The following is a 15,919-nucleotide window of genomic DNA, read 5'->3' as shown; positions in this document are numbered from 1 at the left end:
ACCAACAGCTCGTGAATCACAATCCAAAGAAAATCAGGAAAAGGAGAGAAATAAGAAGGGAGAGATATGTGTGTGGGGGAGGGGGGGGGGCTTTAGGGACATCGGAGAGAACAGTACTTCTGTCTGTAGCGCTAAATCTCTCAGCACTTTGGTGTTAGCCTCAGGGAGACCAGAATAGATGAGCGTGGTAATGCTAGAGCTCATTAAAGATGGATGTTCTGTGGCCTGATTTTGGGCTGATAAAGGTCTACAGAGGTGCGTTTCTCCATTCCGCATGCATTTAACATTCCATTTCATTCCATCTTCATTACTCCTGTAATCAGTCTGAGAGATTTGGTTTTTTCTCTCTCTCTCTCTCTCTCTCTCTCTCTCCCTCTCTCTAGGAGGCCCAGGGCAAGTTGAAAGGCAAAAAAAGTGTGGACCAAACAGCACTTAACTCACACACAGGACTTCTGTCAGACACAGACAGGCTCACAAGAGTCTGTGGTATGTTGTTCATCCACAGTGAGTAATAGGGAAAAAAGCATTGTATATGTAAGGACCACAAGAAAAAAAACTTGACTCTGTAGAGGCAATCTTAGAAAATTGATTTTTAGTTCTAATCTTAGACAGTCCATTTGCACTTGTATAAACTAATCTGAATTTTAAAATGTGACTTAGAGGTCAAAGGATGAGCAGAGGCCTAGGGGCTTTAAACACATCGTGGATTTTAAACGTTTGAAGTCTAATTTCTATATAGGTTTATAGGCTCATAATTATTTAAACCAAAGCCTGAAAATACATTTTTTTGTGTTTGTTAATGGATTGCACATGGAAATGAGAATGAGCTGATCTGTTTTAGATGGAAACAAACACATTTCTCCGCACAAACAGCTATTGAAGTTGATAGATTTAAATACTGGCTTTTTTTTTTTCTTTTTTTTTGCAAAGAGCTGGATGCTGTTTCACATGACATCATGCGAACGAAGTCTGTATAATTACGCATTAACATCATCTTGATGATCCAAGAGTGTGTTGGTGCTTTGAAGTTCTGCCCCCATTCTGAATCAGTGAGGGGTAGAAAAATATGGCCCTCAGATGAGCGGAGGGGAGTGTTGGGCCGCTTAGAGAACTCATGCATGTCACTGTGTGCGATTCTTCTGATAGAAGTCATCCATCTGCACAGTAGGACTGTCATGAGTAAGGAGGCCCAGTTAATTAACCCCACCATACATCTCTCTCTCTCCTTTCTCCTCTCTCTCTCTCTCTCTCTCTCTCTCTCTCCCTCGGTGTCTCTCTCACTCTTTCCATCTCCCACGCTCATGCTCTCATTCATTACCTCCCACATTCTCCACCACACATGCTTTGTCTTTCTTATTTTTCCCTTGCTCTCTCTCTCTCTCTCTCTCTCTCTCTCTCTCTCACTGTACTTCCTTTCTCTTCTATTTCATCTCAATTTGGTTTTGTTTTCTAAATTCTCCTCTTCTCCGTCCCGTTGCTGTGTCTCCGTTTCTTTGTGTCTCCTTTCCATGTGTGTTTTTAACACACGTGTGGAAATGTTTGACATGTATGGAAATGCATGGAAACATTTGACAAGATCTTAAATTGGTACAAATAGAACTTTCCTGACATGAACAGTACATCTCCTACTCGTGCACAGAAATTCTACGTAATTCCATTGTTATCGGGTATGAAGCAAAATCTCTTTGTGTAGCTATGGTGTATTCCATTTTGGTGCAGAAGTGCTCTCAACAAAAGATGCCTTTTGAGTGGTCTATGTTTTGACTTTTCGTGATCAATAACATGGAAACAATCTCCATCACTAATTCATGCTCCCACTGTGAAAGCTATCGTGATTTAAAGGTCCACTTCAAAAACAGCTTATGAAAAGGAAGAGAGGTAAATAGACTGGAAAGGAAAGGAAATTAAATTATTCAGTTATTATTTCAAGGCACAATACTCCATACACACATAACCGGAATCAATGCACTTTATAACATGAATAGAGAGATCAGGAATTCTATGTTGTGTCAAAGGGCAGGGGAAGAAGACAAATTGCCACCTGCCTCTAGAGTCTATGTTGAGGAATGATATCACAAGCCAGCAATTCAAAGGGGATTTGACATTTGCCTCTATTCACAAGAGGTCATGTGTGTATTGTGCGGTGTCACCGAAGTAAGCCGTGCGCTCATTGGCTACCATAAGAGGAAGACCCTCTCTACGGCGTGTCTCATCGGCCATGTTTGAAGTCAGGACAGGTCTTTGCCAGTGGAATATTTATAGCCTTGCATTAGGCACGCGATCGAGGGTTTTAAGAGTACCATTGCGCCATCGCTGCTCCTCTGTCGAGGCCTGTCCAAAAATGCCTCGCCTGAGGCCGTTTGAGGAACAGTGATGTAAACGCGCGCCTCACTGCATTTCCCCACTGACCTGTCATTTCACCGAACGTTTACTGCACTATACTCAGATTATCGTATGTCATTTTCTCATCAGGCCCAGGACTGCCTATGGTATTATCAATGCAAAGGTGGTTTTGATATATACATCGATAACAAACGGACGTCTGACGTGTCCTAAGAGCACAGTAGTGTGTTCTCAAACCAATGCAAGTTCATCATTGAAAACTTGTGGTTTTTATTCCTATGGCATTTGTTTGTTTGTTTGTTTATTTGTTTGTTTGTTTGTTATGTATTTATTTAGTTTAGCGATGCTGTTTGAAGACATGATGCGTGAAATCAGTCTCCATAATGCCGTAGCTTACAGAGTTTGGTCTTGGTCTTGGTCGTCCTCCCGGAAGAGACGGAAGGAAGAATGTGTGAATAACGAAGAAGTTAAATGATGTAAGTAAACAAGTCTGGCCCTCGACGTTGGCGATATGTTCTAGACGATTAAAACCAAACCAAAGATTTCGATTAAGGGAGAGATAAGCAGTGTGAGAGAGATGAGCGCAGGCTGTTCCAGTCGTTACAGGGTCTGATGTACTGTCAAGGACTTTCCAAATCCATACAAATTTAGTGTAAAATTCTGCATTTACATGAAATGAAATGTAATATACCATGTATACATACTCTGATAACCAAGTTTTAACATGAAACAACTATAAATGCGTGCTCTCCTCTGAACTCACCGCGTCAGAAGCTGTTCTGTCTGTAAGCTGGCAAACTGTCAAACACAATATGAGCTGTTGTGTTTGGCTGATCAGATAATACCACACAAGTGATCACAGAGCTTTTTGCAAGTGCTCACACAAACGTTCCACAGGCATGCCTCTTGGCTCCAACGCGATAGGGGCTCCTCACACAACAGAACAAGAAAAAAAAAAAAAGTTTTCTTTAGCTTGACATTTTAAGGTGAACAAAACACGTACACGGTGTGCAGGGATAATGCGGAGAAGCTGAGCTCTTAAAACGACAGCTGGAGTCCATGTGTGACGTGTTTTTTGGCACTTTTTGGTCATTTTATTACAAGCAACCACAAACTTACAAAAATAAATCAACCATTTTGTCTCTGACTTGATTTGGAAACTAATTAATCAGAAATAGCACATGAAAAACTGACGAAAATGAGCAACATATCACAAAGTTTTGTTACTGGGAATGGTTTAGTAGAAGCATTGAGGAGCTGACAACTTGTTTCTTTTGTCTACACTGCCACCATATGGAGGCAATGCAGTGAAAATATTGCCATGGATAGGTCATGTGACATAATGTGTATTTTTAGAGATGTTGGGAAGTAATAGGTGAAAACCATGTGATTAATGCAGCGTTTTCTTTTGTAATTGTTCAAAGTAAATTCTAAGCAGGGTATCTTTCAAAAATGATAAATACAAGCTCTCACAAAAGTCTGCTTAAAGCAAAACATTAACTTTATTTTACAAAAGAAAACACATTGTCCAAAACTGCATTTTGCTATAAAATTTAGCACACAAAATAGAGATTTCTTTTACGGTATTCCAGGTCAAATTTACGACACATAATTCAAAGTTAATGAACCATAAACCTCCTTCAAAAGGTTTGAGCAAAAATGTACAAGTAATTGCTCCCTCTGTGTAAAACCAACTGAAATGTCAAAGTAATAATAACAGCGAATTGTACTTCTATTGTTCTAACAAGCCAAAGTTTCAGAATAATATCTACACTATACTGTAGGCCAGAGTAATTCTTACATAATTTTACCACAAAATATTATTATTATTATTATTATTATTATTATTGTTGTTGTTGTTGTTGTTGTTGACAATGCATGATAACAATTCAAAAAGAGGGTGGATTTTGCATTTTAACTGACAAATATCTCGAGGAAGAGAGTACAGCCACTGATTAAAGGAAAAAAAAATTAAGGAAAATGTTTATACAGAACTATTCAGATACAATATAACCCATCCACTGCATTTTACTGCCTAACTCTATTCATGACATGAGGTTAGAAACTAAAGGATAGGTAGTACATATCAAACACTACAACAGCTCAGTTCATACTAATGCCTTGACCACATGGAAGGTAACATGGTCATAATGACGTTTATATTACTAATCAGGATGAATATGCATGCATGCGTACTGACAGTGCCTGGACTTCTCAGAAGTGCTTTAAACTAAACACAAAAAAAATAGTAATAAAAAAAAACCAAACACATGATGCACTTACTACATTAATGAAGGGCTGCCCAAATCAGAGCTAGTCTTAATTACAGAAGCTTTTGCCAAAAAGAAAAAAAAACCTTTTTTTTGTTGTTGTTGTTGTTTTTTCTCGGCTGAACCAAAAAAAAAAAAAAAACGGCACTTTACACTGATCAATAACAGATGAAACAGACACCGAAAAGAGGAATGCACCTGATCAAGACACTCGAAATGATAAAACAACTTTTAGAGCAGAAAACGTTTAACTTTTTCCTTTCTTTCTTTCTTTTTTTTTTTTTTTTTTTTGTTTGTTTTTAAATAAAATCCCTGAGAAATGCAGTTTTGGTTCAGAGCTAAGTGCATCTGAAAGCGGTTAGAAACAGTCCCGACCACCCCCCCCCCCCCAAAACAAACAACAAAAAAAAGTCATCCCTCCACTCCGAGTCCACGCGGACAAATATCTACTGCTCGAGCTAAAAATCTGTTTTGATCGCCAACAAGTTCTAAATGTGATCATATTAAAAAAAACTGTGATATTTTCATAATTGGAAAACTATCAAGAGGTGTCCTGTGCTCTATACATCATTAGTCATGGGAATATGTACACAATACTACATGTGTTGCCAGGGGTGGGGAGGGGTGGGTGCAATGTGAGTATGTACAGTGATAATCCTCATTCACACGGGAAAGACTTTTCATGGAATATCACATCTGGCAAAGGATGTCCTTGGAAAGATGCTTAGGTTCCTAAGTTAGGTTCCTTCAGTAAAATTGCAGTAAGCCACCCTGCCTCCAATCAGTCCTCAGGACAGCTTGCCAAAGCATGTAGAATGTTTCCCTCCGGTGAGTACAACAGGAATGCATTACACACACTGTTATTACCAGTCTATGCAGTTTCTCCTGTTTGCTCCAGTTGCGTAAATCGTTATCCATTTTCTGTAGCAACACTTTGGATTTGGAATTTCTTATATCATAATTTCAGATTATCTTGAAATTTGGACCCATCCCAGCGATAACTGTGCAATATTTAACAATTATTGTGTTCTGAATTCCAGAACTAAAAAGGCCCATAGTTTTGATGCTAAAAAAACTCATGACCAACTTAAAGAGTATTCTATGGGACTGATTAATAGATAGTAGTCCGTCCCCCCCTCTCTTTCTGCGAATCATAAAGCCAGAAGTACTGATCACACGTAGAAAGGTAAGAATATGTGAATAAATAGAAGCCAAGAAGGAAAAATTTTTAAGGTCAGACAGCAAGACAGCTGTCAGACAATTCAGGAGGGGATCATACTTTAGCATACAGGTCATAAAAAGAGAGAGGGGTGCAGGGGTACACACACAGCAGGATAACGCATTCCATTTTTTTAGTTGTCATGTCAGACACAAAATTTCGCATTTGAGAGACAATACATTACAGGAACAAATTACAATCTGGGGTCTTCTTATACAACTGTGACACTCTTGGTTGACGTGAAGAATCACAGGAAATGAAGTCATGTACATGTGAAGGTCAACTGACATTACAATTGTCTAAATGGATGCTTATTCTAATCTTATGAGAGATTCATCGGCTGATCAAGAGCAGAAACAATTCTGTACTTCACATGACATGATTAGAATTTTTTTTTTTTAAAAAAAGGGTTTTACATGGTCCATTCTGTGCCTTTTGCAGTTGGAACTTCACAAAATGCTCTAACGAATGACAATTTGCTTCCATTCTTGATCAGACTGAAACCCACAGTGAGTTTACCCTGTATGAAATTTCTGAAAAAAACAAAACAAAAAAAAAGTTAACTGAGCTTCCTCTGCTTAGTACGATGGAGAAAACGTTACGGGCTGTTTTTAGCCCTCATCCTCGTCGTCAACGTCAACGTCCTCCTCAACCTGCTCCTCTTCTCTCACCTCACAACCCCCTGAGTCATGCGACTCATCCACCTCCTCTACATCCACCTCCTCTTCCTCCTTTTCCTCATATGAGGAGTCTCCAGCACCCCGGTCACTGTCGTCAGAGTCTGTGGGGAAAACAGTTAGAACAGCCTTCTTTCACCTGTTTGATGATAAGGTGCACATGTGACAATATTTCTCAACGAAGCCCTGAATCGCAGAGGTCAGCATTGGCAAAGATCCATTACTTGTGATATGCAGAGTGTCTGATTTGACTGCATTACCTGCGACTTGCTCTTCTTCCTCCTCCTCCTCTTCGTCGTCCTCTTCTTCGTCATCATCCTCTTCCTCTCGCTCCATACGCAGTCTGTGACCGGCTTCCTCCTGGTTGTCATCGTCTGAGTCTGAGATCACCACACACTCGTCTCCGTTGCTGTTGTCAGAAGCTTTGGGTGCACTGGCATGGAGAATGAGGTTAAGCATTTAAATCTGTAAAAATGCAAATACTGCAAAAAACATTATCAATTTAAATCAGTGAAAATAAAAGAAAGCAGTCACTATGGTTCAAAAATCTACGACGATTCACTGAAACGGGGTTTTCAACACACAAATGCAAGCACACATAAACACTCGCGCTCACATGCAGATATGATTTGTGCGGAGTAGTCTGTTACCTGCCGTTTTCTCTGGGTTCCCATAAAGGAGTTAAATAGTATCTGAGAGGGTTTCTGTACAGATCATCCTTCAAGATCTTGACAAACAGAGAGTACAAGACAAGGAAGTAGTGAGGGGGAATTCATTTGTACAGATGTGACACAAAACATATGCAAATTTACCACACCAAAGTGTGTGTGTGTGTGTGTGTGTGTCTTTTAAATAGACCAGTGTGACACTATTTTCTGTACTGAGTTTAATGGTCACAATTTTATCACCAAATACTATAGTTAAGATTATCTTCTGTGTACAAGTGCGATGTGTTTATAACCTTATGCCATTTTGCCTGTGTCTGTGTTCAGGTACCTAACCACGTGTACTGTGCCGTTCAGTAACTGCACCTGCGCGAGGTCATCTCGGCCAGGGTTGCTATGGTCACTGAACCAGTTGAAAAAACTCTGGTAAACCCCACGTGCCGTACGCCTCGGTTCACCGTTTCCTGTCAAATTCTGTCCTCTGTGCCAAAGGATTGGGTTTGAGAAAGACACCGGGGAACCTGGAAAAAAAATAAGATAAAACAAGCTACTGTTAATGATGATATTCGCTGGGATGAGGAAAAAGGAAATAAGGAAACTGATCAGGGCTTAGTTTAGCCTCTTAGTGACAATTTAAGTCTCTAAACTAATTTTGTCACCAATAACATTTCCCATTTCTTTGACTAAATGATGGACATGCTACCAAGATGTCCCTGGTGGAGCAAGTCATTTATAGTGCTGAGTGTGAAAGAATTAATAACAGATTCACCTCTTGTCCCCAGGTGGATTTCCTTCACTATAACATTGTTTTGGAAGTATGGATTCCGTCTAAAATGGAAGCTAATCCGGTAGCCAAGTTTGTTGTTCTTGAAAGTGTCGATCTGGAAACAAAACAATCATAAAACAATAGAACTGTACATTCAGTGTAAGTAATTAAAGATGTGGGGAACTAGAATAGAATAAAGTGGTGACTGATATAATCATATGCTTTACCTCCAAGTTGGTCATGTAGCTGAGGGCATCTTCGTCATTTTCATCAATGTGTGCTGATAGATGAGGATGATTCAGAAGCTGAAAGGTTTTCAGTTCAAGAAAAGATCTATCTTTTCCAAAAGCAAACCAAGTGGTACAACTCTGACCAAGCAAGCAATAATCCCCTTTCATTTGCAGCATGAAAACTAAAACAGGGGTACTAAAAATTTTGATGAACAGAAGTGAATTTGAAGTACTTTTCATACAAATTTACAAATGAACGCATTTTTATTTGTTGTGTATCTTTTTAACGAGTAAAAACATGCAAAGACCGAGTTTGTAACGGGGTGTTACTAAAGGATACTGCCGTGACCCAGAAGCCTGGGATGGCTTGGGTGATGGCGCTGCGCTGGTCCAAGTGCGGGCGCCGCTGCCTACCCAACTTGAGCTCGAGACGCTGGTGAAGTCGCGCGCCTTTCTTCTCCAATGCGTCTAGACGCATCTGTACCTGTGCAAGAAGGGCCACAGACTGCCGTATCTCTGGCGCCATTTTCACCGAAACTATGGCGCACTCACCATCCTCGTTATCATCGTTCTCAGAAGCAAGAGAAGAGCTAGGCGTAGATGAAGATCCATGTAGGGAATCATCCTCTTCATTCATGTAAGACATTTGCTCTGCGCCTTCTCTGTCGGACCGATTTAACAGAGATGAAGAACTATCTGCGACCGCCGCTTCTGCCTGTTGACCTCTGTCGGGTTTAGAGCTCTCTTTAGTACAGACAAGTCGGCTCGATTTACCTCTAGATCCTTCATGGCCAGCTTGCTTTGAAGAACAAGGCAATTCTTCATTGTCTTCGTCCTCGTTCCCTCTAGTTAAACTTGCCAGCACTTCTGCCGCTGCGATAGCCCTTGAATCTGATTGCTCTTGGGAAGTTGAGAGTGCAGATTTTTTAGCGCATCCATCGGCGTCTCCACTTTTGCCATTTGGTGTTTGCGCATCCTCCGTGTCTCCTCTCTTGCGCTCCTGAGCGTCTTTAATTTTGTCATCTTTTGCTGAATTAGCAGTTGCAGACTTGAGTTCTTGTTCCGTCTGTCCAGTCACTTCACGAAGTTCTGGATTTTCTTCCAAGTCACCAGTCTCACTCTGCCCCTGTCCGTCGTCTTTAACGTGCCCTTTAACTGGACCTGGCTCTTCTAAAGCATCTACTTTAGCCTGCTTTGAAAGTGGGGACTCAGACCCTGGCTCTGGGCTAAAGCTTCGCTTCTTTGATTCGGACCGCTTGTTGCTGTCCGATTGAGTACTCATGTTATTTTCTGGCGAGATAATTCCCTAACAGTAAAATAAGGAACGCAACCAACTAGCTAAATTTCCATTAACTAATACAAGGCTTAGCTTTCATGCTAGTAAACCTTTCAGAATCGCTTACTGCCAAGTTATCCTCTCCTCTGCGTAAATTCTAGCGGCCTAGCTGAATAGCATGCTAGTTCGCTAGCAGAATAACGATATATCTAAATGAATTAAGTATAATGCTGCTCATAATGCTACATTTGTTTTTTATAACATACGATTGTTTTCACTTATACACTGATGTTCGTAAAATAATTTCCAAACCTTTGTATTTGTTTATTTTTGTCCTTCCGTTGGTCATTTATATGAGACTGCGTTGTTTTTACATACGAACCAGAAAAACAATTGTCTGATTGGCTGTTCTGGGCCGCGCCGAAATACTCTAACCAATTACAGAAAAGGAATAATAACGGCCTAATTTTTGAACATCAACTTTGCGTTTCGGCTGCGCATACGTACTCTTCGGAAAAACATCAGAAAAACACGAAGGCCTCTGACGTCAGCTGTTTATAAATGGCAACGAGAAACATTGGTTGATCTGCATGAACGCTAGATCGCCCAGAGAACATGTCGTCCGACAGTACTTATTTATTATGTCTTCCCAACATCAAAATAAAATGAGCCACAAAGTATTTTTTGTTATGTTTATTTTTATGTATTACTTTTAAATTTATAAAACCAGTCTCCACAACTCTCTGATGTGTTTTACAACACGCTTAACACACAACATTAACTTGCACGGCAATAGTATTAAAAACAACAACAACAAAACAAATGTAGCCATTATCTTTTCTAAGGTATAGGGTGTTCAAGTTTGTAAGCCTGTCTGATGTACAGTAGTCTTACTATCCTTTGCATTTTTCAAAGGTATCTAGATTTAATCTGTGAAATTGTGGAATATTATATCCAGTGAGTAATCACATTTGCAATTTTTTGGTTTTAAATATATTCCCTTTCACAAGATATAAAGACTTCCCAGTTCAGAGAAAAGGAACAGCCAACCTCCATTTTGGCTCAAACTTGATTGGTAAGTTCAGTTTGTCACACATTTAAGTATAAAAAAATGGGTAGTGGGCCATCCAGGTGAAATCATGGTCCCTGAGGAAACACAAAGGAGCGCTGATATACACTTACAACTATCTTTACAAACTCTAAATTGTTTTCATAGTAGTGGGATACTTCAAAAATAAAACGTGATTTTTACCTGTGCAGTTTCTGGCCCTTTCTCTTGAGGAATTCTACTTCATCCACTGTCCAAACCGAGCCCTTTCCTCCCTCCACACGAACAAAGCATTTGTGAAGGCTTAGGTTGTGTCTGACTGCATTCTACAATTTTGAGTAAGTACACCACAAAGAATCATAAAAGTTGTCATGTTACTATTTTTGGTCTGAATGTTTATTTGGAAGAATAAAACTGTTTGTCAAAAGCATAGGTGGATATTGGCTGTTTGTCTGTGATTCACAAGGCTGTTTCAATTAATCTCGCATAAATTCTACATCACATTTGTGATACACCAGAAAAACGGCCAATGCATTATTTAAGGTAAGAGGGAAGCTGCCACATATTTCCCTTGGGTACGTGTAAGTGAAAGGATACTGGCAGATGCAAATTGATCAGTGAGGAGTTTGCTGAGTCACACAGCACAATAAAGCGATGTGCGATTTGTCTTACCTTCCAAGTGGCCGTGTTATGTCGGAAGTAGAAGAACATCCGCGTGAACCAGTGGTAGATTTCATTAAGTGTCAGTTGCTTCTCCGGGGACTCCAGTATTGCCTTAACATATCACATATAAATACACAGTCACTTTGATCTACCTCTGTGGTTAAAATAGTTTTGTTTTTACACGCAGTATGATTGACATATATGGGGTTAATTGGAATGAGAAGTGTGAATTCAGCAGGAAAATGACTAATACATTCCACGCTTTAATGCTCACCCATCTTATCATAGACGCATAGGTAAAAGGTGGTCTGATGTTTGTGTACTTGTAACATTCAATGCTGGGGGCGACTCCTACAGAGATTTTTAGAGGGGAAAAATACATGTATAGGAAAGACACAACACAACCAGTAGCAAATACAATCTAATAACTTGCCAGAATTTGTATTAAGCTTGTCCGTACAACAGGAACACATGTGACAAATATTTAATTTCCACTGATTTTTTAAAAAATAATTAAATGCATCCAGACAAATAGGATTTGTTTTTATTTAACGTCATTCATGTCCTAATATGTCTACAGCATTTTGTCTTGAAATAGAGTGCATTAAGGAGACATGCATCACCTGGTATGAGTTGTGAGGTAGGGAGATGCCAGTATCCACGAGCTAGAAGCTCAGTCGAGTCTCTGCTGGCACTAGGGAGACCATTAATTCCTTGGCACTGCTGCAAGCTCTCAGAGAGATGGCTGGACTGCTCCAAACTGTCATCCTGCAGTAAGGAATTTTAGGAGACAGGTTATTTAGAGAAGTTACTTTACTTTACTTTACTGTGATGCCCTGCTATGTGGATGCTTACAACACCCAAATCAAATGACAAATAACACATCCTATTTACTAATACTACGAACATATATACTTCCCTGATGACTATAATTGGTTGTTAGGTTGTTGAAACATTTGAGTAATCCCCACAGAAGCCTTTGGTTATACGGTTGGTATGTAAGTGGAATTGTGTAGGGGGGGGGGGGGTTGTTTGGCAGAAATCAGGAGAATATACCTCTAAAGTAGATCTGATACCAAGCAGGTGCAGGTGCATTTCCCGTAGCTTTTGCTTTTCCACAGCAAGCTACAACAACAGTTCACACCTTGCAGTCAATCCACGTGCATACATTAGTATCTCACGAAGCAATAAACCACCATCCGTCCCATCACTTTAACACATTTCATATCTCTTTACAAGACCACTTCACAGTTATGTTTCCGTCAAAAGAAGACACTTTAAAACGCGACATAAATTGTGTACAACGGATGACTAAGAACTTGTGTTCTTGGATTATTCATTGACTATGTTATCAAGTTGGTAAAACGTTGTGTCACAGACCTGGTTCTCCATGTGCTGCACTATGTCGCTTTGCATTCGCCACTGCGCAATGCTTTTATCTCCAGGGCCATGCTCAGTGCGAAGATGCCTGCAGTATACGATAAATGACTTTCATTAGACTAAGAACTTCTCCCTTAATCCAATTAAGCCTTTCGAACATCCATTTTTCTACCTAAAATTTGCACTTCACTGAACATTATTGTAACTGTCTGAAAGCAAAGCAGTGCATTGATTAATGAGTGTTGGGCACAAGCTTACAGATTGACTCACTTCAGAAAAATGGTGTATTCTTTAAACACTTCATTGCAGCCTGGCCATTTACAAAACCCATTAGTAAACAGTGAGCTCTCTGGAACCCCAGACTGCAGAGGGCTGCAAAGACAAGATGTATCATTTAATTGGCTGAAACATTCACTTTGTCACAGTTAGTGTAATACTGATGGATTTTAAATCTGGCATTTATTTTTGTACAAATTTATTGGAACAGCACCATGAAAATAAAGCATATATTGTTACTCATTACTCACTTAAAGTTATGCTCAGGAGTTCTGTGCCCATGACTTGATCCAGATGTCTTTGGTCTAGTATAGGGGTTTGTATTTTCAAGTGACTGGTTTGATGATTGTGCTGAAGTCCTTTCAGTTTGAGGTTCAGTTTTGCACACAACATCTGTGTCCCATTTGGGCAGACCAGACCGCACAGATAGCACTGAGGATTCGAGGAGGGAAAAAAAAAACAAAACACGTACAGTCCTGTTATCTTACAAGTGTTTAAGGGTGTTGATCAAGTTCTCAAAGTATCATGGTGAGGTTTTGTCACAGTGCAAGTTATTGTTACCATTCAGTGTGAAAATTGTTTTTGCACCATGAAAACAAGGAGGAGTTCCAGGCCAAGTGTGAAGAGATAAGTATGAAAAGTCACTTTTTTGATCAGATCAAAGAGTTAAACTGTACCTTGGGAAAGTAACTGACTTCCTTTGCGTAAGACCGAAGGCCTGTGTTGTCTGAATTGAGGGTGATGTTTGCCCACTTTATCACTGGTACTCTGAGAAAGGACAACAGTATATTTAGATGTTAGCTAGTGTACCATGCACTCAGGAATAAATGATGTGTAACCACATAGAGTTGCTCATGACAAAGCCGTCTAGGACCATGAAAAACAAGTTTTACAAAAAGGGACAGGGACAATCGAGTGTAAATCTGTTAAAAAAAAAGTTTAAATCATATTGCTATAGCTATTGCTTGCATTTCTTTTACTACCTGCTGTACAAAAGCCTGGTTAACATGAGACGAGATGATAAGGGATTCTCTCAGTTCATGATCAAAGGCAGCAGACACCTATAAACAAAATTAAAGGAAAAGGTTTGTCAGTTTTTGCCTTTTCATTTGTGTCTTTAAACAGCTCTCTAGTTGAAGTTGATGGATTTCATTGGCAATGATAGTTGCATTCCACTGGCTATAATTTTAGTTTCCTTTGCCGAAGCTGCTGGATTATATGAGTCCAAGATTTGAATAAATTTTTCATGCCAAAATCACACCAGACATTTTACTGCCAGGAAAAATGAGAGATATCAGAGTAACATGAGTTGTTAGTGTTTAAAAGGAGAAAACAGTGTGGCCTTTGCCCCCGAAATGTTAATACGCATGATTCATTTCAGCTGCGATATTATTCACACGTAGCTTGGTGCATGGTTCAGTGGTTCCGTTGTTTTGTGTAACTCCTGCATACTGTTGATATTGCCAGCTTTGAAATAAAATATAATGACTATAATATGACTGGACTTATGTGATTTTGATGTGAAATGCTTGTTAGAATCTCAGGCTGTAAAATTCAAATTGTTTCCATTTTGAGAAAGCTATCACAGCCAGAGAAATGGATCCAGCTGTTTCGAGGTACAACTACAATAAGATGAAACGTTTATAAACTTTTCCTTTAACAGGCATTAGTATTTCAGGTTCTGCAGTATTTCGAGTAATTTCAGGCTGAGTCTATCATATAAAAATAATGTGCTGTTCATGTATAATGTTAGAAAAAGTTCCTATTAAGTGCTTTTAAAAAAAAAAAAAAATCAAATCTCTGTCCACGTCAATGTTTTATTTAACCTGCGCTACCTTGGTGCTGCTGCTGGACTGAGCCGGGCACAGCGGTGAACTGTATGTCTTTAGTTTATGCTGGGATCTGGAGTCTTTTTCTTGGGGGTTCTGCCTCTGTTGGTTTTGCCGTTCACTGGCATCGCTCTCATTGTTTGTTGAAGTTCCATTATGAGGCATGCCTGTTTTAAAAAACACAAAAAAAAACACTACATTAGATTACATGCTTCTTGGCTATCTTATTACATTTAACTTAGGTCAACGCATGTCGACCTATGACCCCAGTTTCTTTAAAATCGACCGAGAGTCTCTGCACAATTCCTGTGGAAAAAAAAATGCAGCAAAATACATTTCCCCAGAGCCACACGTGTGAATCTGACTCTGAAATCTAGAGTGTCTCTAGAGGTTAGGCATCGTGCTCTTGTGGCAGAGTGCAGGTGCACAGGAGACAGAAACACAGAGGAGGAGCAGAAACCTCACTGGTGGGAGTGTCAGACATCCGCTATTGTTGAGCCACCACAGTCGGGGAAATGAGCAGAGAAGACATCTTCTCACCAACACCCCACCCTTCCCCCACCCCACCCTGCCACACCCCCCTCCACTCCATTCCCTCTCCACCCTCAAAACACTGTTTTAGAATAATATCTGTTTGGTAAACAGCTGAAAGTCGTGGGAAATCCCTCGGTCGGAATCAGGCTATATCTCAAAATAACTGGCAAAATCTCTATTGGGCAGTTCATCGACAAAAGAAACTGGACAGAATGTGACTCTTTGCATGTAGAATAGTTTGAATACATGAAGTCTTGTTTCTCAGGCACAGCGCGTTGAGGTTTCGGGACTTGGGCATACTCTAACTATTTTGCCTATGTTTTTAATCTTTCTAGTTTTGTTATTAGCTAGCAAAACGAACATATATTGTCCCAATTACATGCATTACCAACTTGTGGGCAAATGTGGGTGGGTTAAATATTCCTTTATAATCTGGCTTTGCAAATCATTTGTATCTGTTCATTAAGGGGAGAAAATGTTCAAATGTCATTTAATACTGAAACCACAAAAAGACATGAGCTGAAGTGTGTATTCAAATTTAGTGGAGAATATCCAGTTTGTTTAAGATACCAGCAGTATACTTAGACCTACTTCCTATCGTAAATAACCTACTTACTTAAAACTCTTTATCTTTAGCAGATATTTTTAAGTATTAAGGGGTTTTGCCACAACTGTTACTATAAAACCCCATCAATAGCCCCAACCATATACATTCTTAAGTCTTATCTCACACAAAATAGATT

At 39.7% G+C, this 15,919-nt stretch overlaps 2 protein-coding genes across 2 annotated transcripts; both read right to left on the bottom strand.

Annotated features, from left to right (window-relative positions):
- Positions 1 to 6,379: 6,379 nt before the first annotated feature.
- On the bottom strand, positions 6,380 to 9,759 carry tspy (testis specific protein Y-linked). Its single transcript, XM_030784463.1, has 7 exons — positions 8,511 to 9,759; positions 8,168 to 8,245; positions 7,944 to 8,055; positions 7,541 to 7,695; positions 7,160 to 7,236; positions 6,770 to 6,942; positions 6,380 to 6,613 (listed from the first exon to the last, which is right to left on the bottom strand). The coding sequence occupies exons 1-7, from the start codon at positions 9,450 to 9,452 to the stop codon at positions 6,444 to 6,446; spliced, it is 1,707 nt and encodes a 568-aa protein (XP_030640323.1). The 5' UTR covers positions 9,453 to 9,759; the 3' UTR covers positions 6,380 to 6,443.
- A 784-nt stretch (positions 9,760 to 10,543) lies between these two features.
- On the bottom strand, positions 10,544 to 15,474 carry LOC115821352 (forkhead box protein P3-like). Its single transcript, XM_030785178.1, has 10 exons — positions 15,423 to 15,474; positions 14,649 to 14,809; positions 12,808 to 12,899; positions 12,538 to 12,625; positions 12,214 to 12,282; positions 11,781 to 11,925; positions 11,432 to 11,508; positions 11,167 to 11,268; positions 10,699 to 10,820; positions 10,544 to 10,592 (listed from the first exon to the last, which is right to left on the bottom strand). Exons 1-10 carry the CDS (start codon positions 15,472 to 15,474, stop codon positions 10,544 to 10,546), a joined length of 957 nt encoding a protein of 318 aa, XP_030641038.1.
- Positions 15,475 to 15,919: the final 445 nt, after the last annotated feature.

The sequence above is a fragment of the Chanos chanos genome, chromosome 9 (genome assembly GCF_902362185.1).
Source record: "Chanos chanos chromosome 9, fChaCha1.1, whole genome shotgun sequence".
NCBI lineage: Eukaryota > Metazoa > Chordata > Actinopteri > Gonorynchiformes > Chanidae > Chanos > Chanos chanos.
The sequence above is the reverse complement of the archived record's forward strand: the minus strand, read 5'-3'. Positions and strand labels throughout refer to the sequence as shown.